Genomic DNA, 25682 nt, shown 5'->3' with positions numbered 1-25682 from the left:
TTGGCCGGAGGTCCTCACGGAAGCAATCTCTATACCCTGAAGTAGAGAAATTGCTTCTGTGAGGACCTCCGGCCAAAAAATAATAAAATAAAATAAATATAAATAAATAAATAAATAAAAATTTAAACAAGACGCCATGAAAAATGGTATAATCAAATTTCCATGATTTTTAAGCATGCCTGAGATTCAATATAAGCTCTAAGCGGCAGTCAAGTCGCTAATAAATCGACGCTTGTTGTTGCCTTAAATAATAGTCGAAGGACATTGACAAAAAGAACTCAAAAGGCATGCCAGGTGAGAGTTGTTGCGCAATCAAAGAGCCAACCACCTGTAACAGACCAAACACCACGCATGCACCTTTATGGTTGACATCCCCGTATATAAGTAAGTACAGAGTAATTGTTATGTATTTCCCTAAAATGTCGTTCCCGCTTGAATTAATTACGCGTCTTTAAAGTTTCACCTTTTTTTTTCATCATTGTCCCTAAAGTATTTTTGTATAACCCTTGTCCCTAAAGTAATATGGTTTCATTTAGGTCCCCATGGTTAACTGCGTTAACTCAATCCGTTAACTGGGGACCTAAATGAAACCATATCATAACTTTAAGTGTTAGGATGATTCAAAAATACTTTAAGGGTAAGGATGAAAAAAAGATAAAACTTTAGGGACCAAGGGCGTAATTAAGTCTTCTGAAATGGAATCCTAACTTTTGAGTATGTACTTAATCTAAGAGTTGGAGCATGAATGTGGTGAGATCTGTGATTTCATCAAGATAGTTATGGAACACCATGGACATCATAAAATTGCTAATGTAGTCCTCATAAAACACTAGGAAATAAAGGCATATCAAAAGTTACATGACACAAACAGTAAGATATACGAAAAGCTGTAACAAAGTCGAGGTCTGATGATGATGATAACCCAACATTTTCATGAAAATATTACTAACATTAATTAATCCAATGAGGACAAACGTATCAAAAGTTGACACTATCTGTAGCAGCCACTATCTTCAAGTTGACAAGATCTGCATATGATTGGGTTAGAACAACGAAAATAACAATAAAACCATACGAAATCAATCATTCATATAGATTGAACGAAACCAAAAGCAGTCAAGTTACACGAACAACAAAATCAAAGACATCATGACTCAAGTACACGATCATTTTGTTACCAATTTGAATTGTGTAAGTGTTCAATTTTAAAAATTTGGAGGTCATCATATTTATTATGTTCATGATATTCCTTAAATTATTGTTGAAGTTTTGCAACTTCTAAGTACATCAACCGAAATCAGAAAATACTAATTTAAAGAGAGGGAGAATGAGACAGTTAGATTAATGAATAATTGAGATACACTCTAAAAAAACACAATGGTTGATAGATTAATGAATAAGCAGGCAAGTCGCTGTATAAAAAATAGTTACCTGGGCAGGTGATACACATCTCATGGCACTGGGTTGATACTTGAGGTGGAGGGTGTAGGAACCTGCAGACATTAAACATGTTGAATGGGTCGAATTTTGTTACGTTTTATATCCAGCATAGAATAAAATTTAAGAAAAGGAGAAAGGAATAAGACTGGTTAAAAGTATCTAAGGGTTACTTTTATTGAGCACAAGCAGTCTCCTTGGTCATTTTTTTCCAAAGCAGAAGAAACAATAGTTAAAAATATTAAATAAATTATAAATTAGTTGCTTATAATAGTAATAATAATACTAATACTAATGTTTTCTTAAGTGATCTTATAACTCAATAATGACTTCTAAAAAAAATATTAAAAGTACAAAAAAGGAAAGCCTGTAGGTAAACCGAACTTGACTCCGCCTGCTTAAGCCCCTACCAAAAATGAACCGATTCAACCAAACCCCATAACCCGCTCATCTAGCCACCTGTAAGTGTAACAACTAGGGAATAAAAAACTTACATTTGTTGAAGATGATGATGATGATGTTTGTGATGGCAGAGGATGATGTTTGCTGCTGGAAACATCTTCAGATGTTGAAACCTTGTCATTATAGAAAAAATCAACAATTACAATTATAAACTCCCTATGTGAGTCCATACGGGCAGCTAGTGCTTTTGCTCGTACTACTATTAGAACAAGCTGGAGAGAGTAGTGTGCTATCATCTGTGCCCAATGTCGTTTAGGCATGCTATTCAATAAACATCTGGCCTGCTCTATCTTTAAACTCAAGGGTTTGAGATCGTTATCTACTTGCCAAAACATATTTATATAATCTACCAGGATCGGCCAAAATTGTGCCAGCAATTTAGCCACCATCTCTTCTATTTGACCCCTCTCAGATTCAATTTGGGTCTCTTTTTTCTTGGTCCATATTTGTATATCATCCAGAAGGTTCGTGATAGCTACTTTTTTCTCAGTAAGTATATTCTCGTGCTCTAGTGACGCTTGCAGTTCCTTCAATATATCTTCAAAGTCTGCCTTTATCTGCTCCTTCACCTCTTTTTCTTTCATTGCTTTCGTAGGTTGTTCCTGCAAACAAATTTACAGCAATATCACTACCTCCACCCTAAATTTATAACCAGTGTTGTATAATTCGGATTTAATTGATTCTTAAGAGGCAATTAACTGTTTTTGTGAGATGTCCGTTGTGATTAACCGAATTCGACCCAGAAATCGGTCAACCATTGGTCAACGCCGGTCAACAAGTTGAACCCAAATTATTTCAAAAGCAAACACTGGGATATCAATAGCAAAAGGGTAGTTAAGCCATGACAGATCTTTTAGTTTTCAGAAGTAAAGTTATTATTTAGTCAGGTGAAAATAAAATAAACTGAGATAACTTTAATAATCACACAACTACTTATAAATGGACATGAGATCACTATATTCACATTGCAGAATCAAACATTCATCTTAAATTCTAGAGTACAGCAGGATTATACAGGGCTACATTTATATGAAGTTAAGTGACTTAAGACAAGGTATCCCTCGTTTTACTCTTGTTATATTAAGACTAAAGGTCCATCAGAACACTCTATTATTCAATCAGTTTCATGCAGTTGTCACTAAAACCGAACCCCATAACTGAGTATCACAAACAGTAATATAATCGATATGTGGAAAGTATAAATAAAACACCAAACTAATGAAAGTACCTTCACGATGTATGTGGCAGTTGGGGAGTTTTCAAGAAAGAATTTTTTAGCTTCGGAAGATATATTAACCTTTTTTAGCTTCGGAAGATATATTAACCTTGCATGTATCCCTTGTGCCACACTCTTCTTTCAAGCTAATCAAGTTGCTAAAGGGCGAAGGCTGACCAGATAGTAAATCCGGGAATGAAGAAATACACTGCACATGTAAAGATTATTTATGCATATAAACATTAACTATGCATATAAAGATTATATATACACACAAATAAACAAGCTGTATACCCATTCACTTATCAAATATTTTAGGCATTTAAAAAAAAATATCAGGCCATCTGATCATTTTAAAAAGACCTTGAACAGCATGGCTAATCAAAACCACCCATTATTTATGAATATGGAAATAATTATGCATACAGATCTACTTCATTTTTGTTCAATTGTAATTATCAACTCTAACTGAATATGATAAGAAAGGGTGTCAGACTGTCATGTAAGAATAATCCGACAATTAACATGTCATTATAGCGGATACTAGATCACCGTACCTCAACAATGTCTAAGTTAAGAGTAAGAAATTTGGCACTACGCATCTCTTGAAGCATGTTAATAATACCACGAGCATCTTCCTTCATATATGGCTGTCTTGGACAATATATGGACAAACTGACAGTTACTTCGTTCACAGAATGAAAACACTCTTTTAACCACTGTGGAGGATCGTAACCTTTGTGGTAGAATGACGAACATCCAGATGGAATGTTCAAGTCCTCAATTGCGCAATCAATTATAGTGAGATTCTCAAGTTGAGGTGCAATCACTTTGAATGTATTTGAGTCTATGTCATTAATAAGTCTAAGTCTGAGATTAGAAAGTCGGGGGGTAATAATGTAAAAAACCTTGGCCTTGACCGTAATATTTTCTAAAGTGAGGTTCTGTAAGTTGACACACTTGGAGAAAAGATCAACAGATTCACGTTCATCACCACACAACAAAATATCATCCAGATACAAAGTCGTTAAAGCTGGAAAATCCCACGGTGTTTTTGGTGAGGCAACGCTGAGGAAATTCATGGTGCGCCTCGGGACTACTATCAACAGTTAGTTTTTGTTCATTGTGAGAAAACGCATCATTTGCGATGAGACAAAACATGTTTCACAAATTCTGCATACTTGGGTAAAGTTTTTAGATTCTCACCTTTAAAACTTGAGACGGGGCATCGATGTCCAGATAAACTTCCATCTTGGAGACAAGAGCAAACACGTTTGAACAACAAATTTAGTGTCAAAGTGAGATAGGATTTGATGAATAAGCTCAAGAGGCAAGCCACTCAATCTATCTTCATCGAGTGCTGCTATAACATTATTATAATCAATGTCCATTTTCTGAGATATAACAAATGATAACCTGGAGTTCACAATGTAGAAAAAAGAATTCTTTAATAACAAAGATGAGTATTTCTAACTAACTGTGGTCGTGTTTTCGCAAGCATCATACGAGTGAATTATCCCCCAAAACGAGTACTATGTTTTACTACCGAGATTAAAAGTACCTATATCATATCATATATCAGATACTACGTATATCATATCATGCTTACTTGTAAGAAACTAATTAATTAGGTAAAAGAGTAATAAAATGCCTAAATATGATTTAAATAAGAAAAACTTCAAAATAATATAACTAATATGACAATCGCATTTGGCTTAGCCATACAGCTCAAAACTTGATATTAATAATAATCATCCTAGTACAGATAAAAATACAATTACATCAATCAATTAGTACACGATAAAAAAAAAACCAAAAAAAGAAAAAAAAGAAAAGAAAAAAAAACTAAGCATTTAAAAAAATACAAATTATGGAAAAGAATGAAACAGCAATGTACCGATTTCAATGTCGTAGCGTAAACAGGTGTAGAGTTGACGAAATTAATGCGCGGTTAGTGAAAAATTAGGGTTTGAGAAGAACGTACACTTATGTTATTTTGATTTTTGAAGTGTCAATCCACTAGCCTAGTCGTACGTATATATCACAATTGAATTAACTGTACACATTACTTGCTCTTCCGAAGAAGAATTACTACTTTACAAGTCGAATGACGGGTTGATAACAAGACCGACACAACACGGGTCGGGTTAGGACCGTGGATAGGTTAGTTTTGTAGCTGTGGTCCTGTGGATACTAGGGGTGTTCATCGGTTTTGGTTAAAACCGTTTAAACCGAATACGAAATCGAAATCAAACCAAAAAAATCCGAACCGAATTTATAAAATGGTTTTCGGATTGAGCGAAACCGAAAACCGAATTAAAATTTGGTTTTCGGTTCGGTTTTTGGTTTTGAAATTTCTGAATTTGGTTAACCGAAAACCGATTATAAAACCGAATTTAATTTAGACATTATTAAATAAATATATTAAGTTATTAATATTATTGTATACATTTGTTACATACATGATTTGAGTAGATAATTTACCTTTTCAAGTGAAAGTTTGTTTACTCGCGTTATTAATTCATATTTTTTTCTAATTTATTTCTTTCCGGATTCTTATACATGTAACAAATTCAAATCAACTTTCTCTTAGTTATTGATTTTGTTTATTTTTTTATATAATATGTATTGTATTATAATAATTCATAAGCTAATATAAGCTTATTGTATTTTGTAAATTTGTAAATTTGTATATATACATTCGATTATATATATATATATATATATATATATATATATATATATATATTACTTTAGTATGATATATTACAAAATTAATACAATAATGCTTGTTCATCTTATAAGGAAAGAGTAAAAAAATTTGATTTTAAGAGTTGAATTCGGTTTTAACCGAAACCAAACCGGAAACCGAATTTGAAATTGGTTTGGTTTTGGTTTTGGTTTTGATATTTGCATTTGGTTTTGGTTTTGGTTTGGTTTTCGGTCTTGATTTTTGAAGTTTCAAAACCGAAAAAATCAAACTGAATAATCCGAAAAACCGAAAACCAAACCAATGAATTTGTTTGCAAATATAATATATAAACAAGACATGATGTAGAATAGAAATATTAAATTTTAGTTTGCAAATATTACACCAAAACGACATTATTTTGAGATGTTGGTTAGTCAATTCAAGATAAATAGATCTATGATATGCTTATGCCACATTGGTCAAGTACAAAACATCAAGTTTCACTACTAATCTGGTAGGCATAAATCAGGGCATATTATATCTAAACTTCCCTTTGAGCATTTTTGTTTTGACACCACCAGTTCGTTCTAAGCTGCGCAACACTTGTTCGATGGACGGTCTTTCTTGTGGTTCGGGTTGAGTACACTTTAAAATAAGCAGAGCCCATTGATATGCAGCTTGTGGGCGGTAGTCTTGACCAAGACTTGGGTCTACAATAGCCTTGAGCTTTTTTTTGTTGGGTAGCATTGGCCTCATCCATTCTACTAGATTTTGCTCGTTGATGGGACGTGTCTTATCGAAAACGCGTAGGCCTGTAAGAGTTTCCAGTAACACCACTCCAAATGCATATATGTCATTCTTTCCATTCAAATAACCTGTACATGGCGAAATGCTTCAATAGAGTTTCAAAAGATTTTCAAGTTCTTTGACCTTTAAAGGTAGTTGCATAACCCAAAGCAAGATACTAAAAAGTAAATGGGTGGAAATTGCCACCTATAAATCAAGAGAACTAGTGAATTTTCAAGGTAACTAACCTGTTGCAACATACTCTGGCGCTGCATAACCATATGTGCCCATAACCCGTGTAGAAACATGTGTCTCATCATTTATTGGACCACGCCTTGCCAACCCAAAGTCAGATATTTTTGCATTGAACTCCTGTTAAATATATATCAACACAAATGAGATGCCAATCTTGTATAAAATGACATTGTAAAAAACCATACAAATTGTAATCAAATGCATGATGATATACCTACCTGATCAAGTAATATGTTGGAAGTTTTCAGATCACGGAACATGATTTGGTTGTCTGTATTGTGCAAAAAGGCAATGGCTTGAGCTACCCCAACCAAGATTTTGACCCGCATTGACCATGAAAGTGTTGTTCCTAATCCTTCTGCATATGTGACAGTCTTTCAGTTAGATATCTACTTAGTTAATTGCATATCTTATATATCTTATAGAATATTATAATTATTATAATGGTAAAAAAAAAAAAAAAAAAAAAAAAAAAGACGAAAATATGTTTACGTTTCAGTATGTAATTTTCCAGGCTCCCATTGGACATATACTCGTAGACGAGGAGTAGGTCATTATCTTGTGAGCAGTATCCTAACAATTTGACTAGATTTGGATGATTCAATTTTCCCATAATTTCCACCTCTGTCTGCAATTCATCCACAATACCAATTTATAACTGACAAAACAACTGTATATTTTTTGTTTTAATAAACATTGTTATGTTACTACTACAACTTTTTCTGTGGGCATATAGATTAATTACCTGCCATTCTTCAAGTCCTTGATAACCGTCTGTATCGAGCTTTTTAACAGCAATAGGTATCCCGAAACCAGCCTTTGAAGGAACACACGTTCCTTGTTCAACCCACCCTTTGAAAACTTTTCCAAACGCTCCCTCTCCCAACACCATATCGTCACTAAAATTTCTAGTTGCTATTTTAAGTCTATCTAAAGTGAACTTTTTTAACGCAGAATCTGCAACTATAACTTTTTTGGAAGTATCTTCACTTTTTCTCTCTCGGTTAGAATGTGTGACTGAAAGAACCCATTTATGATTACAAACGAACTATAGATTAATGCTTCTTTAGATTACAAGGCTAATTTGGTATAATATGTATATATGTATATACAAAGCTTATATGTTTGAAACTTATATAATTTATATATATGTTGTATAGTATATACTTTAATTCTTAACAATGAACTTCAACAAAGGTTCACAAACGAATAACATATATGTTCAGGTTCGTTTATTTAACTAAATGGACAAAAATCATGTTCATATTTGTTCATTATACTAAACCATCGAACATAATCCAACTTCTCTAATAAAACGAAGTATGAAGAGAAGATGGCTTAGAGTTTAATAAGTATATTTATGCATATTTATCTTTTTGATGGTAATTATTATTATTATTATAATAATTAAATTACGTAGAATTAGAATAATTGAGAATTCTGTTGTTATCAGTCTACATATATTAGGGGGAAAAAGGATTTTAATAGAGTGTAATTGTTTTTATTATTGTTATTTTATTAGTATGGGTAGAAAGATGAGAGTTTTACTATTTAGATTGGTTATATTTTTAGTACTATGACATTTTAAAAGATATATTTGATGAGTTTAAGTGTTTAAGATAGGTATATATATATGATATTATCCTCTTTGAGTAATATGTACACGGCTCTAGTTATTGAGTCGACAGCAAGCGTCGATTTATTGGCGACTTGACTGACCCCTAGAGCTTAAAGTAAATTTCAGGCATGATTTAAAATCCATGGAAATTTGATTTTACCATTTTCATGGCGTCTCTATTTTATTTTATTTTATTTTAATTTATTTTATTATTATTATATTTTATTTTATTTTTAATTATATTTTATTCAAAAAGAAAAAAAATTCTACTTTTTGGCCGGAGGTCCAATCAGAAGCAATCTCTCTTTCCGTTGAATAGCGAGAGGGATGACTTTCTCTACTTTTGAGAGTTTTACTCTGGGTAGAGAAATAACTTGTCTTTATTCTCGGATAGGGGAAGGATTGTCTACATCCCACCTCCCCATACACTACCTATGTGGTATTGGGTTTGTTGTTGTTGTTGTTGTTGTTGTTGTTGAGTAATATGTACAATTTTAGAAGTTAAGATAGATATATGTGATATTATCATCTTTAGGTAAAGAGGTAAATATATGCGATTTTAGAAGTTAAGATGGATATATGTGACATTATCCACTTTAGGTGAGTAAATTTGTGATTTAAAAATAAGGGCACATATTTTTACGTTAGTGTTTTGGTTCAACCCAACCTAATCGAGTTTATTTCAACTCAACCTAATCCAATCCTTTTCAATGTAAAACCAGTTAATTGTATTTTTTACATATAAAAAACAAATATACGAAGGTAACGTTACCAGTTGATCTGACTGGGTTTTTGGCAGGCAACATATTTTTCACCATTCTTGATAATGTTAACAACTTCCCAGACTTCACACTTTCTTCTTTATCAACAACAAGGAGTTGTCCTCCGTGTTGCAGTGCCAATGCTGTTTCAAGTGCCACTACTACCTCAGCCATTGTCGGTCGTTCTTTAGGACGAGCCTGTAAGCATTTAACACAAATTTCTACATACACTTTTAAGCAATTAGGCATGATTTGACCCTTCAACTTTAAACAAGGGGTTAGTCCCATTAAACTCGGGTCAATTATATTGTTCAAATCCCCTTCCTTAATGCACTGTTGAGCCCAACCAACTAAACCAATTTCACTGTCTCCATAAATTGGATCAAAAGGCGGCCTCCCACACAAAACTTCCAATAAAACAACCCCAAAAGAGTAAACATCAGACTTCCTTGTTAATCTACGAGTCATGAAATAATTAGGATCAAAATACCCAAATGAACCTTTAACATCTGTACTCACATGTGTACATGCCTGATCAACTGGACCGATTTTTGACACCCCAAGATCAGATAGCTTAGCTGCCTTATCATCATCCAACAATATATTCGAGCTTTTAACGTCTCTATGTATTATACGATGACGTGTTCCCGTCCCGGTGTGAAGATAATCTAACGCACGTGCAGCCCCAACACATATTTTGAGACGTTCGACCCAAGAAAGTGGCGGTGTTTGATGATATTTACTTGATTTTTTATTAAGGCGTTCTGAAAGGTTTCCACCGGGGACGTACTCGTACACAACCATCATCTCATTAAACTCGTTACAGTATCCAATGAGTGAAACAAGGTGGCTGTGACGACACCTGGATAGCATACTAATTTCTGTCCAGAATTCATCGGCTCCTTGTTTCGATTTTGAATCTAACCGTTTGATTGCAACTGTCTCTGTCACACCATTAATGTTTTTAATGACACCTTTATAAACCTTGCCAAATCCACCTTTTCCTATGATCATTGATTCGTCGAAATTATTGGTAGCCTTCTGCATCTCAGCAAATGTAAACCGATGACACAACTGTTCAGATGATGAAGATGGCCGCTTCTTATTATTAATATCATTGTCATTGTTGTTATTCTTGTCGTCCTCAAGGCTTGTTTTAAGAAGTTTTCTCAACTTATAAACGACTACATTGATCAGAACCAAGACGAATATCACACCAATCACAACTTCTTGTACGATTCCTAAAGATAATACTGATTTCGATCGTTTTGGAGTCAAAGAATCATTCTCAAAGCAAGAATAATCATGATATCGATTGTGTATTTCGAGTGATGAATAACTGGAATAAGTAACTGCGGATGATATAGTTAGCAACCACATAAATAAAAAATAGACTCTAAAGAAAGTAGCCATGAATGATTACTAGATGATGTATGATTACAGTATAGCCAAAAGTAGTTGATAATATAATAATAATAATATAAATAATACGGAGGAGTATCAGTTGAAAAAATTGTGTTGTTTGGTCAATGTTGTTGACCAAGAAGGAATGTATGTAGACCATACACGTAGTTATTTTTGAATTTTCTTTATTTATACGTGTAAAAATTCTTCAGGAAACAAAGTTTGATTATTTCACACTTTCAAACTTTTACAACCACTTATATTTAGCAATTATTATTGTCAAACTAGTATTAATTTCTATACACTTTAAATTAGGTTTTACATTTATACTTCAAGTTGACTGTTCAATACTTTGCAAATTCAAAAAGAAGTGAGAATGAACACGTACATGTTCAATCGACTGGCTGTCCCGTTTCAGCTCCATCTTTAATAAATTTGTGAAGCATGCGTAACGAATTCTCTAATGAAACTGTACAAAATAAAATGCATATTCACACATAATCATAAATACATGGCAGTTATAGCTTCAGTATTTTGTATATAGATTATAATAACTTACGAGTGAGCTGATTAGGGTTTGGGGATGATTGAAGGCGCGAATTGAGTCAATTAGCTTTGTAGGTCGAGCTGTGAGCACTGTTGTCATTACAGGGCAACTGTAGCTGAAACTATTGAATCGAATCTGTATCATTTGAATTCCGTATGGTTTTGTGTTGTTTAATTTCCATATTAGTTTTCTTTTTTATTTGTGTTTGTGATTAAGAACTGCGTTGAAGCATTTTTGGGAAGATGGCAAAACAGGCCCTTTAACTATTGTTTAAGTATAGATAGACCCACCTAACTTATAGTAATATTAGTAACAACGATGATTATTTGGTGATCTACTGCCGCCGCCATTTGTAGCACTTTACCGATGTTGTACGCACTACGCAGCCAGATTTCTTCACCCATAGAAGGTTAGCTAGGTTCCTCCGCACCTTCGGCTTTTTTTTTTTTTTTTTTTTTTTTGAACAGCGATTGGGATCACCTGAGGGGACTTTAACCGCCCGCTGCGATAATCTTCCGTTTCGACTATGCCGATGCAGCGATAAACCCCGCCTGCATTGCTGCCCAAGAGGAAATCTTGAAACCGATCCAAGGGCACGGCCAAGTAAAACCCCCCCTTTCCTTTACCCCAAACGATATGGGAAATGTGTTATGGGTGAATACTTCATGACAGAGATGAAATTGTATTTTTAATATGTAGTCAACGGGGTCGAACTCCTTACTTTCCCCAAAAGAGACAGATCACCAACCGAACCACATCACAATTTCAATCAAACTATCGAATCCATTGATTCGTCTTTTGTATGCTAAAAAGAATAATTAAAATTAATAAAATTAATAAAATCATGATCATAAACATGAACCACGTGTGGCCAATTTGTTCTAATAACCCACGTGGCCCACAAACTGTATCAATCCACTAACAAATTAATTACGACAAAACTACAAATTTTCAGGCATATAACTCAAAACGACAATACAACCTAACAACCGTTTATTATGTTAATTTACACTACTGCCATAACCACCTTCTAATATTTATATATTCTAAATACAACCCTCAAGAAAGGAAAAGTGTCTTTTATTGATCACGACCTAATAAAAGAAACATTTGACAATCAATCAATTACATACGTGATGGCAACGGTAATTGGTACAACAATTTCTCGAGTGCTCAGACGCCGAAATTTTCTTTTGGAGATTACCCTTAGGTTTTGATATATCGTGTTTACAAGAGGCTTTAGGCACCTGTGGCCTCATCGTCGACCTTAAGTCATGGCCTGACCGACGATATGCCATTGTGAGGTTCGGGTCCCGGTTAATCGCAAATGCTGCTATCCTCAAGATGAATGGTGTGACTTTATTTGGGAATAAACTCTTCGTCGACAAGGCCATTAGAAATCATTCGTTTCGCTCCCCTGTTTCTGCTTCCACTCGTAGTAGCTCGTCTGTAATGAGGGCTAACTTGAATGTCAGGAGATTAATAAAAACCAAACAAATATGAGTGGCATTGGTGAGACCAGTAATCCATTTGGTGTTCTAAAGGATTTAAATGAGGAAAAGGATAAGGATCATGGCAAAGATGTGGCTTATGGGCTTATAGATGAAGATACTGATGTGGAAGAGGACCATGATGGTGGGACACGCATTACAAACACTGAGGGGGCAAGCACTCCCGGGCAAGAGGGTCTTAATGTTTAGTCTCGCAGCATGGAATATTCGAGGTTTGAACCTCATCCCGAAGCAGAAAGAGGTTCGGAATGTTATTAATAGTAATAATTTATGTCTTTGCGCTGTTTTAGAATCGCATGTTTCTCTTAATAAGATTAGCCGGATTTGTGATAAAGTATTTCGGGGATGGAACTGGTCATCAAATCAAAGTATGTGTGATAAGGGTACGCGTATTATTATCGGATGGGATCCTAATGTTGTGAATGTCATGGTTGTGGCTCTTACTGATCAAGTTATGCATTGCCTTTTGCGTACGGTGCAAGATGATAAGCGAATGTTTGCATCGTTTGTGTATGCTTCTAATTCTTATATTAAACGTCGGAAGTTATGGAGCGATTTATGTATGCATAAAGGTTTTGTTGGGAATCACCCGTGGACTATCTTGGGGGACTTTAATGCGTCTTTGTTTGTTGATGAATCAACATCAGGAAGTTCAAGGATGACTATAGCTATGAGAGAATTCAAGGAGTGTTTGGATGAGATTCAAGTGACTGATCTGAATTACTCTGGTATTAATTTCACTTGGAACCAAAGTCCCCTGGAAAATCATGGTATGTTGAAGAAGATTGATAGGGTGCTCGTTAATGAGGCGTTTTTGACAGAGTATCCAAATGCATATACGATTTTCCAACCATATAGGATCTCTGATCATAGTCCAGCAGTTCTCAAAGTTCCTTCGATTGTGAGTACGCGTCCAAAAATGTTTCGGTTCAGCAACTATATTGCTGAAAATGAGAAGTTTCGTGATTGTGTGGCTGATGTGTGGAAGGAACAGATAGAAGGTCATGTCATGTATACTATAGTTAGAAGATTACGTCTTCTTAAGAAACCGCTTCGTAAGTTGATGTGGCAAAAAGGTAATTTACATAATAATGTGATTCGTCTTCGAGACAAGTTAGATAATCTGCAACTCCAACTCGATGCTAACCCGTCTTCAGAGGAGATTAGGGACGCTGAAATTAAGACTCTTAAGGAATACAACGATGCCATTTGGGACGAAGAAAGGTTCCTTAAACAAAAGTCTAAAGTAGAATGGCTCCAAGTGGGTGATAGTAATTCGAAGTATTTTCATAAGGTGGTCAAAGCTAAGGCGAATAGATGTAGAATTAATGCAGTGACCAACAATGAGGGTATTTTGGTGGAGGGAGCTGCGGTTCCAGAAGTATTTATACAACACTACTCGAGTTTTTTGGGTACCTCAGCGAATGGCAGTCCTTCTCATGTGGACACGGGGTTATTTACGTCTAAATTACCTCAACAAATGGCGTTAGATATGGTGCGTCCGGTAACAGATGCTGAAATAAAAGAGGCGATGTTTGGGATTGGGGATGATAAAGCGTCGGGTCCGGATGGCTACACGTCTACTTTTTTCAAAAAAGCATGGGATATTGTCGGAGTGGATGTTTGTTGTGCGGTTAAGGACTTCTTTTCTAATGGTCAACTTCTAAAAGAAATAAATCATACCATCATCACGTTACTGCCGAAAGTGGACTCCCCTTCTAAGGTTAATGACTATCGTCCTATATCTTGTTGTAATGCTATTTATAAGTGTATTTCCAAAGTGATTACAAGCAGGATCAAAGGAGATTTGGATGTTATTATTAGCGATAACCAATCAGCTTTTATTCCGGGAAGGAGAATTACCGATAATATTTTGCTTACTAAGGAGATCATGCGTAATTACCACTTGAATAGAGGTGTCCCGCGATGTGCTTTTAAAGTCGATATTCAAAAGGCGTATGACACGGTCGAGTGGAGTTTTTTAAGTGATATTCTTCACGGTTTTGGCTTCCATAAGATTATGATTAACTGGATCCTCAAATGTGTGATGTCTACCTCATTCTCTATTAACATTAACGGTGACTTACATGGCTTTATTATTGGGAAGAGAGGGTTAAGACAGGGAGATCCAATGTCGCCGTATTTATTTACTATGGTTATGGAAATTCTAACTCTAATGATTAAACGTAATATTCGGCATACAGAAGACTTTAAATATCATCCGAAATGTGAAAGTCAAGAAATTGTAAATGTGTGTTTTGCTGATGATCTATTCTTGTTCTCTCATGCAAGTGTGGGCTCGGTTCAAGTTATTGCTAATGCATTGGAAGAATTCAAAATGTATTCGGGTTTAGTGCCAAGTGTTCAAAAAAGTACAGTGTTTTTTGCCGGGGTGAACCAATTATTGAAGGAGAATATTTTGTTGATCATGCCTTTTGAAGAAGGGTCCTTTCCGGTAAAGTATCTCGGTGTTTCTCTGATTTCTTCAAGGCTATATTATAATGATTGCAAGGAACTGATTGATAAAATGAAAGCCAAGGTAGGAGACTGGAAGAACAAAGCTCTATCATTTGCAGGACGTGTGCAACTTATTTCTTCGGTGCTTGCTTCTATGCAAGTTTATTGGTCCTCGGTTTTTATTTTACCTGATAAGATTATTAAAGAATTGGAGAAGATTATGCGCGGGTTCCTTTGGTGTCAAGGTGACATGAAAAAAGGTAAGGCTAAGGTTAAATGGTCAGACGTGTGTATGCCAAAGGTAGAAGGAGGGTTAGGGATTAAAAGCTTAAAATCATGGAATATAGCGCTAATTTCGTACCACGTGTGGAGCATTATCACGCAAAAACAGACCTTATGGGTGAAATGGATCCATACATATCGGTTGCGTAATCGTAATTTTTGGGCAGCGGAGGTCGACTCATCAGCTAGTTGGGGATGGAGGAAAATTTTAAGTATCCGAGAGATCATTCGTCACTTCATTTTTCATGTTGTTGGAAAGGGATCTAGTACATCTACCTGGTTCGACTCGTGGACTGATTTCGGTCCCTTAGCTGCTGTCATTTCGATCAGAGAGATTCATAGGCACTCATTTAGGGAGTCTTCTACAGTTGCTGACCTTCGAAACCAGTCTGCATGGTTATGGCCATCGGAATGGATTGAGAAGTACCCGATGCTTTCAATAGTTGCATTCCCAGATGTTACAAAGCAAGATCAGGTATGTTGGAAAGATTTTGATGGTAATTTTGTACAATTTACTTCTAAAAGTGCTTGGGAAACTTTAAGATCTCATGCTCCTCAAGTGCGGTGGTATCATGTTATTTGGTTCTCAAAGTGTATCCCTCGGCACGCATTTATTGCTTGGTTGCTTATGAACGAGAAACTTAAGACTCAAGATAAGATGCGTGCTTGGGATTTGAACGGTTCAAATAATGGCCCGTTAGTGTGCTCGTTATGTAAGTTGCAAAAAGACTCGCACGATCATCTATTCTTTGAGTGTATGTACTCTAATCAAGTTTGGCATATGATTAAGAGGTACATTACTATTCCCGGTATTAGTGACGAGTGGAAGATCATAGTTGAAAGACTGATTCCGTTTGCTCAAAGGAAGGTAGCCCGAGTTATGGTGACAAAAATTCTCTTTAGTGCTACGGTATATTACATTTGGTTGGAGCGGAACTCAAGGTTGTTTAAAGGTGAAGCTCGTGATCCAAAGAAGCTTGTTGACATCATCCATGGTACGGTTCGTTTGAAGCTGATGTCGGTGAAGTTCAAGGAGTCGCAACACGTGAGGAACTTGAAGATAGCATGGCAAATTTAAGGTTCTAGCGTTTGGTTTTGTTTGGTTGTAGATGCCTTGTTACGTCTTGGTTTTTTTCCCTGTCTATGAGTCGTTTTTCTTATAGTCATTCTTGTATTTGTGCGTCTTTAATATATCATTTACCGGGTGAATACCCTTTACCCAAAAAAAAAAAACTATGACATCTTGAACAAGGCTCGTTTATGTGTTCTTTTGGTAGATTATCGCCCATTTTTGAATCACAAACTTGTGGCTTTTTAACCTGTAGGGGTGTCCTAGTTAATCATGTTTTCAAATGGTGTTGCTTTGGGTTTATTGTTTTATGTATTGATGATAATCTCAATAGATTATGCATTTATCACCTTAGCAAAGAGGATTGCTTTCTATTGATCCTTACTCTTCTAGAGTTAAGAAGTTTTTCCGATTTTCTTGGATTGTGTCATATGGGATTCCGGCCAACCTGTTTTCTGAGGAGAATATTAAAAATTTAGCGGTTGGATTTGGCAACATCCTCTTTGTTGCTCACTCGTCTACCAAGCTTAAACATATTAGCATGGCTTTCGCTTTCATCGAATTGGATTCACCATTGAAGGTTGATGTAGTCAAGGAGGTTAAAAACAACTTGGGACATGAATCATTCTGTTTTTGAGTTTGTGAAGTGGATTCTAATGATTACGATAGACTCATCTTTGATGAATTTCCTTCACTGCACCTGGCTTCGTCTAATAGGGTGGTTTGTGAAGGTGATGCTTTATCGTTGGTTGGCAATGAAGTTCGAGTGGGTAATGAATCTCATGACGTTCGTTTAGGGGATAGAGTTAATATGTTGGAGTCCGATTTAAATTATCCAGATAACCTTGATGATGTTTATGAGAAGGTGAGAAAGGTTAAAAAGGCTATGGACAAAGCCAATTTAATTGCCACTCCCAAGGAAACTCCAATCATTGATTTATTGAGAATCGTTATATGAGTTTGAATTTATTTCAAACTCTTATTTTAGTTTCTTTTTTATTAGCCAAGTTATATTGGGTAAAGATTGTTTAGAATCCTAATTCCATTAGAATAGCTTTTCTTTGGCTCCAAGCATTCTCGGTTATTATAAATACTGATTGTAATCTTTCAATTGATATCAACGTTTTTAAGAATAATAAAACCAAAAACTCATTCGATTATTTTATGGTATCAGGAGCAGGTTCTGTTTACCGATCAAATACTAAACCAAAAACCATATAAAACTTCAGCCAAACATGGTAGGAGGCGAAGCTGAATCAAGCACCACCACTATTGATTTCTCCTCACCTTACTTTCTTGCACCAGCAGACCATCCAGGATTGAATTTCGTTGGGGATAATCTGCTCAATGATAAAAATTACAGTGACTGGAAGAATGAGATGATGAACGCATTATGCGCAAAGAACAAGATGGGTTTTGTCGATGGCACCATCCTTATGCCAAAAGAAGGTTCAAATGAACTAATGAACTGGAGACGATGTAATGCCATGGTACGTGGATGGCTAGTGAGTGCAATGGAAAAGGAGATAAAGAGCAGCGTGAAGTATGCTGTTACAGCCCGGGACATATGGGTCGATCTTGAAGAGAGGTTTGGGAAGGAGAATGCTCCTCGAGTATACGAACTGAGAAGGACCATAACTATGATTCGACAAGAGAATCTGATTGTATCATCCTACTACACCAAATTGCGAGGAGTGTGGGACGAGATTCAATCAGTTAGTCCAATACCGACATGTAAGTGTAATGGTTGTACTTGTGATTTAGCAAAGGAGATTGTTACCATGCGCGACAAATAAAGATTGTATGATTTTCTAATGGGTTTGAACGAAGAATATAACACTGTCAGGACACAAATCTTGAGCAGTGCTACACTTCCAATACTAGGTGCTGCCTACCATCTTGTTAGCCAAGATGAACAACAAAGACAAATAGGAGTGGCGCGAAATAATATTGGTGAAATTTCTGCCTTTCAAACTCAAGGACGGGGCCTGTACAAATCTCAAAACAGAAACTACAATCAAAACACAAACCGGAGGGATAAGAATGAATGGAAGTTGTGTACTAGATGCCAAAAGACCGGTCACACGGTTGATGGTTGTTTCGAGATTGTGGGATATCCTGAGTGGTGGACAAAGAAGACTAACAATTTCAAGTCACAAACCAATAAATCAAAGGCTCAACCACGTGCAGCTGCTAGCTACTAAAGAAAAACAAGTTCTTAATATTACTAAGGAGGAGTATGATCAACTTCTACAACTTCTTCGCAACACAAAAGTGAAGGTGATGTGGGTAGCGTGGGGGTACGTGATAGTACTATATTTTACTACGAAATACGTTACAAATTACACAAGTTTTAATTATTTAGAGAATGGATATACTTAAACCTTGCTACAACACTTATAGGCAGTGTACCTAATCGTACAGTAGTGTAGTTTTTAGTAAGTCCGGTTCGTTCCACAGGGAAAATCTTTAAACAAAGCTTAACGCTATATTAGTTTACTTTTATAAAAATACAAATATATATATAAGTAATATTATTATTATAAAGGGGGGGTTTTTACCGTTTAATGACCGGTTTGTCGATTTTAAAACTTTAGTCGCAGTTAAAACCAAATGTAAAATATTAAAAATAAATACAAGACTTAAATTAAAGCGTAACGTAAATAACGATAATGAAATTGCGAATAATAAAAGTGCGATAAAATAAACTTGCGATAATTAAAAAGTACGATAATTAAAAGTGCAATTAAATACAATAACAATAAAAATGCGATAATTAGAAGTGCAATTAAATATAAAATAAAGGAAATTAAATATGAAATAAAAGAATTATGCTTATTTAAACTTCCGTAATCATGATGTTTGACGTGTTGATTTTAGTTTTATGCCCATGGGTTAATTGTCCTTTGTCCTGAATTATTTAATATGTCCGTCTGGTTTTTGTCCATAACAGTCCATCAGTCATAAATATAAAGTGCGAGTGTCCTCGTCAAATTATCCTTATACCCGAAGTTAAATATTCCAACTAATTGGGGACTTAAACTGTAACAAGATTTTAATACTTTGTTTAATAATTACACCAGGATGTCGACTGAGTGTAACCCAAGGTTTTAATATTTTGTTATCAATTATACCAAGTGTCCTTGTACATAATTTCACCCCTGTTTTAATTATTCTAGTGGCTATTAATCCATTCCCGTGTCCGGTTAAATGAACGATTATTCGTACATATAAATACCCCGCCCATCGTGTCCGATCGAGTGTATATGGTAATTTATAGGGACGCCCAATTGTAAATCTTTATATTAACATTAACAAACTATCATTTAGTTAAATAAATATAAAGCCCATTAATAGCCCATAGTCTAATTTCCATAAGTGTCGTTCCTTTGTCCAAACCCCAATTATGGTACAAAGCCCAATTACCCAATTTTAGTAATTAGCCCAACATCATGATTACTTCGTTTTAAATAAGCGTAATAATAACTTAGCTACGAGACATTAAATTAAAAAGGTTGAACATAACTTACAATGATTAAAAATAGCGTAGCGTTACACGGACAGAATTTCGACTTACACCCTTACAATATTCGCTAACATACCCTTATTATTAGGATTAAAATTAAAATTAAAATTAAAATATAAATATAAATATTTATGTATAGATATAGAGAGGATGGATATATATGTTGGTTTTTGCGATCAGAATTCGTTTGCTTTTATAGGGAGTTTCAGAATTTGGGGCTCCGCGACTCGCGGCCCTTTTTGCCTTCAAACTCCGCGAGTCGCGGAGTTTGTAAATACAGCTCACTCCATTTTGGCTCTTTGTTTACCAACGGTTTATTATATAAATATAATATATATATAATTTATATAATTAATTATATATTATATTATATTTATATACATAGTTAACTTGTAATTTTTAGTCCGTTGCGTCGAGCGTTGAGAGTTGACTCTGGTCCCGGTTCCGGATTTTCGAATGTCCTTGCGTACAATTTAATATCTTGTACTTTGCGTTTTGAATCTTGTACTCTTGTAATTTCGAGACGTTTCTTATCAATAATTGGAACCTCTTTGATTGTCTTTTGTACTTTTGAGCTTTTTGGTCGTTTGCGTCTTCAATTCGTCGAATCTGTCTTTTGTCTTCACCTTTTATTATTTAAACGAATATCACTTGTAAATAGAACAATTGCAACTAAAAGTTTGTCTTTCTTAAGGAATAATGCTATGAAATATATGTTCGTTTTTAGCATTATCAAATATTCCCACACTTAAGCGTTGCTTGTCCTCAAGCAATATCGTCTTGAAATACTAGAATCACTTCTTTATTCTTCACACTTTGTACATCAGTGATTTCTATACGGCGGTATAAACAATGGTAGTAACGATATGGTTTACAGTCCCACATGACTATAAAAATTTAGATCCATTAAGGAAATTGGATCTTTATGAAAACATTTGATCTTTTGAAAATTAAATCTAGTTTTTACCCTAGATAAGTTTTCCGGAATAACCCTTACCGGTGTTTGCAAAATATTTTTGTGGGTTTGGTGGGTTTCAGATTTGAAAATTTTAGCTCAAAACTTGCGGTTTTGTGTCACCCACTTGCTAACCTTGTATTTAGAAAGCAACACGTCCAGTTTACTTCTCCCGTATATTACCTTTCGGTAAACTACCGTCCGGTTGTAAAGGAAAGCGTTGAACAAGTAACTGTTAAGGCAATGTCCCCTGACATGCTTTTAATTATGGTCTATAACGTGTCGGACGCAATTACTATCCTTGGTAGGAGCAATAGTAAAGCTCACCCTTATGATTTTTCGGTCTGGCACAAGGTCCTGTCTTTGACCACTATGCAACCACCGTTCTTACGGTTGACACCCGATTTAGTTCAGGTGACCTAATGAATTCCAGGTGAATTCCTAAGATTTTACGTTCAATGGTAATGAACGCATTGAAAATAGGGTTTTCAGAAAACAAATCGGTTTGTAATTTTGATCAAAATATTTTCTCGTTCAAGCTTGAGTTTAGATATCATTGAATTCCATGAGTTTGTAATTCTCAATCTTTAAGGTCAATCTCAAGGATTGAGTAATATCAGGCTTAAAAGCTGATTTTTGATCTTTTAAGGAGATTATCCTTTCTGGGGATCTGATTCATTAGTCTTATCCAGCTAATTTGCATGGTGCCCCCTATTTTACGAGATAAATCCTTCTCATGGTTAGGATAAATCTGACCACTTGGTGACCCTGTTTAATGCTGAGGTCCGTGGATTTCCTGCTGATTTTAGTGATGACTTTTCTAGATTTTTCGTCAACCTACAGCTGGTCTGGACGACAACTTCTTGACCTAAATCAAGAAGTGCGTGTCTTTTTCGGAAGACTTTACTTCCTTTTAATGAAGGAATTGATTCATCGTGTAGATCCATCTTTCTTACAGTAAATCAGGTAAAACTTTTTAGTTTAGTCCAAAGCAAAAGTATTTTCAGTTATTTGTACAAAAATATGTGATATATGTTTTGAATAACTTGGAGAATTTTCCCACACTTGGCTTTTATTTTCCTTTTTATTGTCCTCTATTCCATTTTAAATGAATTTTAACATTTTGGTTTGTTTCTCAATTTATGTCCTTTCCGAGGTTACAATAATTTCGGTGTTAAAACCTAGTTTTATCGTTCATAAATATGTATAAACATGATTTTGAGTTCATTTAATTGAAAATTTTGAAAATTTTTACTAGAATTGGGTAGTCAGTATATAAGACTAGGGCTGTTCTTTATTATCAGAGAGCACTAGATTCTAATACAACTACTGCTTTACTAGTATTTTTAATGGTAACCCAGTGTTTAAGATAAAAATTTTAAAATCCGAAAGAATTTAACCCCTTCCCACACTTAAGATCTTGCAATGCCCTCATTTGCAAGAAATCAGTAACAATTTAAATTATTGAGGGTGATTAGTGTGAAAATGATTAAATTTTACCAAAGTTTCCAAATATATTGGCGTTTGTTTGCTGAATGATAAATGGTGCACATCATTTGTTCATTCCGTCTTGTTGTTATTTCACATATATTTTGCATCTTGTCGTCAAAATTAGTTGCTTTTGCTGAACTTAATGCCAGTCTTTGAAAATGCGTTGTTTTACCCTGTTGTGTACATAAGATAAACTGCAAACATATATACATATTTTTGAAGTTTGGTATATTACCCCACATTCAAAAATTATTAAAATCTAAGAATAAAAGTTAGAAAATTATAAAAACTATTACAATATTAACATAAGTATTAAACGTATCAACATTACAAATTACAAAATAAATAAAACTAAGTAGACTAGGGATGATACTGATACCAATAGGGGTTCCATGCATAACCATAGGTGCTATAAAATGCTTCGGCTGGGTTATACGTAGGATACGGTGGTTGCATCTCTATAGACCAGGGAGGGAATATGAGTTTTGGAGTAGGAATATAGTTTCTACCTATATGTTGGCAATGAGCTATGATTTGGTTTTGATGAACTTGCCAATCTTCAAATGCTCTCTGTCTAGCATTTCCGTACTCCTGTGAAGCTATAAACCTTTGCATTTCTTGCATTTCATTTCCCCCTCCTACATTACCTTGCTGTTGGTTTCTCTCAACCTGTGGATGTCTACCATGGTATTGTACTACGGCGTTATTTCGCCTCTTCAAAACTTTCGCACCATGGTATACATTTAAACCTATTGTATCGCGGGGTTCTGGTTCTTCTACTAATAATCCCTCCCGACTTATATCCACACCGAGATATTCAGCAATCAAAGTAATAAAAATACCACCTCCTATTATGCTATGCGGTCTCATCCCCCTAACCATAGCTGATAAATAATAACCCACACAATAAGGTATACTTACAGCGGTTTGTGGGTCTCGAATACACATATGGTAAAATAAATCCTGTTCATTTACCTTTTCCTTGTTCTTACCTCTTTGTGTAATCGAATTAGCTAAAAACCTATGAATCACTCTTAATTCAGCTCTATCTATATCCAAATAAGAGTAATTTCCCCCTTTGAATCGGTGATGGCTTGTCATTTGACTCCATACACCATGTGTATCAAAATTTTCATCTATCTTTCTACCATTTAGTATCAACCCTCTACAATCGGCAGATGCTAACTCCTCAGGCGTATATATACGTAAAGCCTGAGCCATGTCTAGTAAAGACATGTGGCGCATCGAACCTCCTAACAAAAATCTAATAAAAGATCGATCGGTTAAACTAGCTACCCGATCATTTAATTCTATACTACACAACAATTCTTCACACCATACTTTATATACAGGTCTACGCATGGTGAATAAACGTACCCAGTCGTTAAAAGTAGAATTACCATACCTCTGTGCAAGTAATTCCCTAATTGGCCCGGCCAATTCTACAGCTTCTAATGGTCCCCATTCTATGACCCTAGGTACCTCAACAACTTTAGAATGAAGAGTATGCAAATCCCTTTGGTATTTTGGATAATCTATCCAAAGTCTGTCAAATCTCAGGTTCGGATGCAAATCTTCCAAGTGCATATCAGAAAATGTCATGACTGGATGAGGTATATCTTGTTTGTAGTAGTTATCCACCTCCTGTTGTTCCGCATTCTCAGCAGGAGCATTGCGAGCTTGGGATGAAGATTCACCCCTTTCAGTCTCCAAAACACATCAAACACAATTTTTGTGCATCCAAATATGCATTAGTGTCAGCAAAATCATCAATCAAAATAATTACAATGACATGATCAATTTATATCAAACTGAAGCTCATTTTCACATTTTTATCAAATCTACACTTTTTCAAATAAGCATATACGAAAATGTTCGCCAAGTTCATAAGCATTCAACTCAAATAACATGTCAAAATAATCATTACTAGCAATTAAACAAGTTTCAAATGGCATTATCTCTCAAAAATCAAGTTCATGAATTTTAGACTTGAAAAAGTCCACTTTAATTCTCAAAATCATGTTTAGGCTCAAAGTTTGGATCATTTAACTACCTAAACATGTTACACTACTTAATTTAGCAACAATTCATGACAAAAATCGGCCATAACCTGTTTATATCAAAAAGCCCCAAATTGCTCAAGAACACAAACCCTAGATTACTCAAAATTTGAAGTTTAAGGCTTCTAATCATGTTAAATAGCATCAATCTAGGTTATACAAGCATAATACATAAACAATTTAAGCATAATTACACTAAAAAGCATCAAAATCAAATTGGGGAAAAAATTGCTCAAGAACACTAATTTTCGGATTAAATGGTGTTTAGGTGTAGAAATTTACCGTTTTTCTTGAGTAATTCCTTGATAGCATCCTTCTCAACATGATTTTAGCAAAAGATTTGATGATTAACGGTTAAAAATTGTGATTTTGGGGGTGTTTTCTCGTGTATTTTCGGGTTTTATTTTCGCAGTATTTGGTTTTGTGGTGTGTGGACTGAGCTGTTCGTTCAGCTTTTATTTTTTTTTTCTGTATTTTGGTCCTCCCGCGAGTCGCGGGGTTTAAACCTTCAAACTCCGCGAGTCACGGAGTTTGTTATTTTTTTTATATCTTATACTAATTAAAACAATTAAGTAATTAATTTTAAAATTTTGTTTCCCTTGTTATTTAGGACGAGGTCGTTTCGGATCGATGTCCTAGTCCGTCCCTCGACAAAATTTTAAAATTTGTCTTTTTGTAGCTATTGTTTTAAAAGCTAAGATTTTTGGTTTTTTAATGTTTTTGGCATACTTTAATTCAATAAGATTAAAAATAATGATAATAAAAGTTCTCGTCCCTCCCATGGGTAAAGCAATTTCGGTTCAAAGACCTAGTCTTCAACTTACGACGAATTTTAAAAATCATATTTTTAACTTAATGAGATAAAGTAAATTTTTGTTTTTAAATTCACACAATTTAAATATAAAATTCAAAATTAATATTAAAAATTCACACCAAACTTTAAAATTTGAAATGCATAAAATTAAAAATTCATATTTTTAAAAATTAAAGATTCACACCAAACTTAATTTAAAAATTCATATTATAAATTCACACCAAACTTATATAAAATTTTCAAATATTTACAATTTTAAATATATTGTTTTTACAAAGTTTACAATATTAATTTAAGATTTATATATTAATTTTAAAAACATGGTAAAAATAAAATTAA

The 25682-nt window shown here is 34.7% G+C and overlaps 3 protein-coding genes across 5 annotated transcripts; 1 reads left to right on the top strand and 2 right to left on the bottom strand.

Annotated features, from left to right (window-relative positions):
* Positions 1–898: 898 nt before the first annotated feature.
* LOC139850375 (uncharacterized) lies at positions 899–5167 on the bottom strand. 3 transcript variants are annotated; one of them, XR_011760012.1, is made up of 7 exons: positions 5013–5167; positions 4322–4531; positions 3673–4214; positions 3197–3323; positions 1932–2501; positions 1432–1493; positions 899–1028 (listed from the first exon to the last, which is right to left on the bottom strand). XR_011760012.1 is itself a non-coding variant. In XM_071839956.1 (6 exons), exons 4-5 carry the CDS (start codon positions 2481–2483, stop codon positions 1452–1454), a joined length of 594 nt encoding a protein of 197 aa, XP_071696057.1. In that variant the 5' UTR covers positions 2484–2501; positions 3128–3323; positions 3673–4531; positions 5013–5167; the 3' UTR covers positions 899–1028; positions 1432–1451. The 3 variants fall into 3 exon arrangements, 2 of the variants coding, with proteins under 2 accessions (XP_071696057.1, XP_071696058.1); XM_071839956.1 differs by having other exon boundaries at positions 3128–3323; positions 3673–4531; XM_071839957.1 differs by having other exon boundaries at positions 3673–4531.
* A 1032-nt stretch (positions 5168–6199) lies between these two features.
* LOC139847285 (uncharacterized) lies at positions 6200–10654 on the bottom strand. Its single transcript, XM_071836962.1, has 6 exons — positions 9239–10654; positions 7594–7865; positions 7341–7476; positions 7067–7206; positions 6842–6965; positions 6200–6682 (listed from the first exon to the last, which is right to left on the bottom strand). Exons 1-6 carry the CDS (start codon positions 10638–10640, stop codon positions 6333–6335), a joined length of 2424 nt encoding a protein of 807 aa, XP_071693063.1. The 5' UTR covers positions 10641–10654; the 3' UTR covers positions 6200–6332.
* A 7078-nt stretch (positions 10655–17732) lies between these two features.
* LOC139849980 (uncharacterized) lies at positions 17733–18293 on the top strand. Its single transcript, XM_071839584.1, has one exon. The coding sequence runs from the start codon at positions 17733–17735 to the stop codon at positions 18291–18293; it is 561 nt and encodes a 186-aa protein (XP_071695685.1).
* The last annotated feature ends 7389 nt before the right edge of the window (positions 18294–25682 follow it).

The sequence above is a fragment of the Rutidosis leptorrhynchoides genome, chromosome 5 (assembly GCF_046630445.1).
Source record: "Rutidosis leptorrhynchoides isolate AG116_Rl617_1_P2 chromosome 5, CSIRO_AGI_Rlap_v1, whole genome shotgun sequence".
In the NCBI taxonomy this organism is placed as follows: Eukaryota; Viridiplantae; Streptophyta; class Magnoliopsida; order Asterales; family Asteraceae; genus Rutidosis; species Rutidosis leptorrhynchoides.
Note: the sequence above shows the minus strand (reverse complement) of the source record. Positions and strands in the feature narration are given on the sequence as shown.

Bases quoted from the DNA above. Each gene is read 5' to 3' on its own strand.
- LOC139850375 (XM_071839956.1), bottom strand. From the start codon at position 2,483: ATGAAAGAAAAAGAGGTGAAGGAGCAGATAAAGGCAGACTTTGAAGAT. The intron at 1,494-1,931 runs GTAAGTTTTTTA...TAATGTCTGCAG, and splicing joins CATCATCATCTTCAACAAAT to GTTCCTACACCCTCCACCTC.
- LOC139847285 (XM_071836962.1), bottom strand. From the start codon at position 10,640: ATGGCTACTTTCTTTAGAGTCTATTTTTTATTTATGTGGTTGCTAACT. The intron at 7,477-7,593 runs GTAATTAATCTA...GATGAATTGCAG, and splicing joins AAGGACTTGAAGAATGGCAG to ACAGAGGTGGAAATTATGGG. The intron at 6,683-6,841 runs GTTAGTTACCTT...CGCCATGTACAG, and splicing joins GCCAGAGTATGTTGCAACAG to GTTATTTGAATGGAAAGAAT.
- LOC139849980 (XM_071839584.1), top strand. From the start codon at position 17,733: ATGGTAGGAGGCGAAGCTGAATCAAGCACCACCACTATTGATTTCTCC.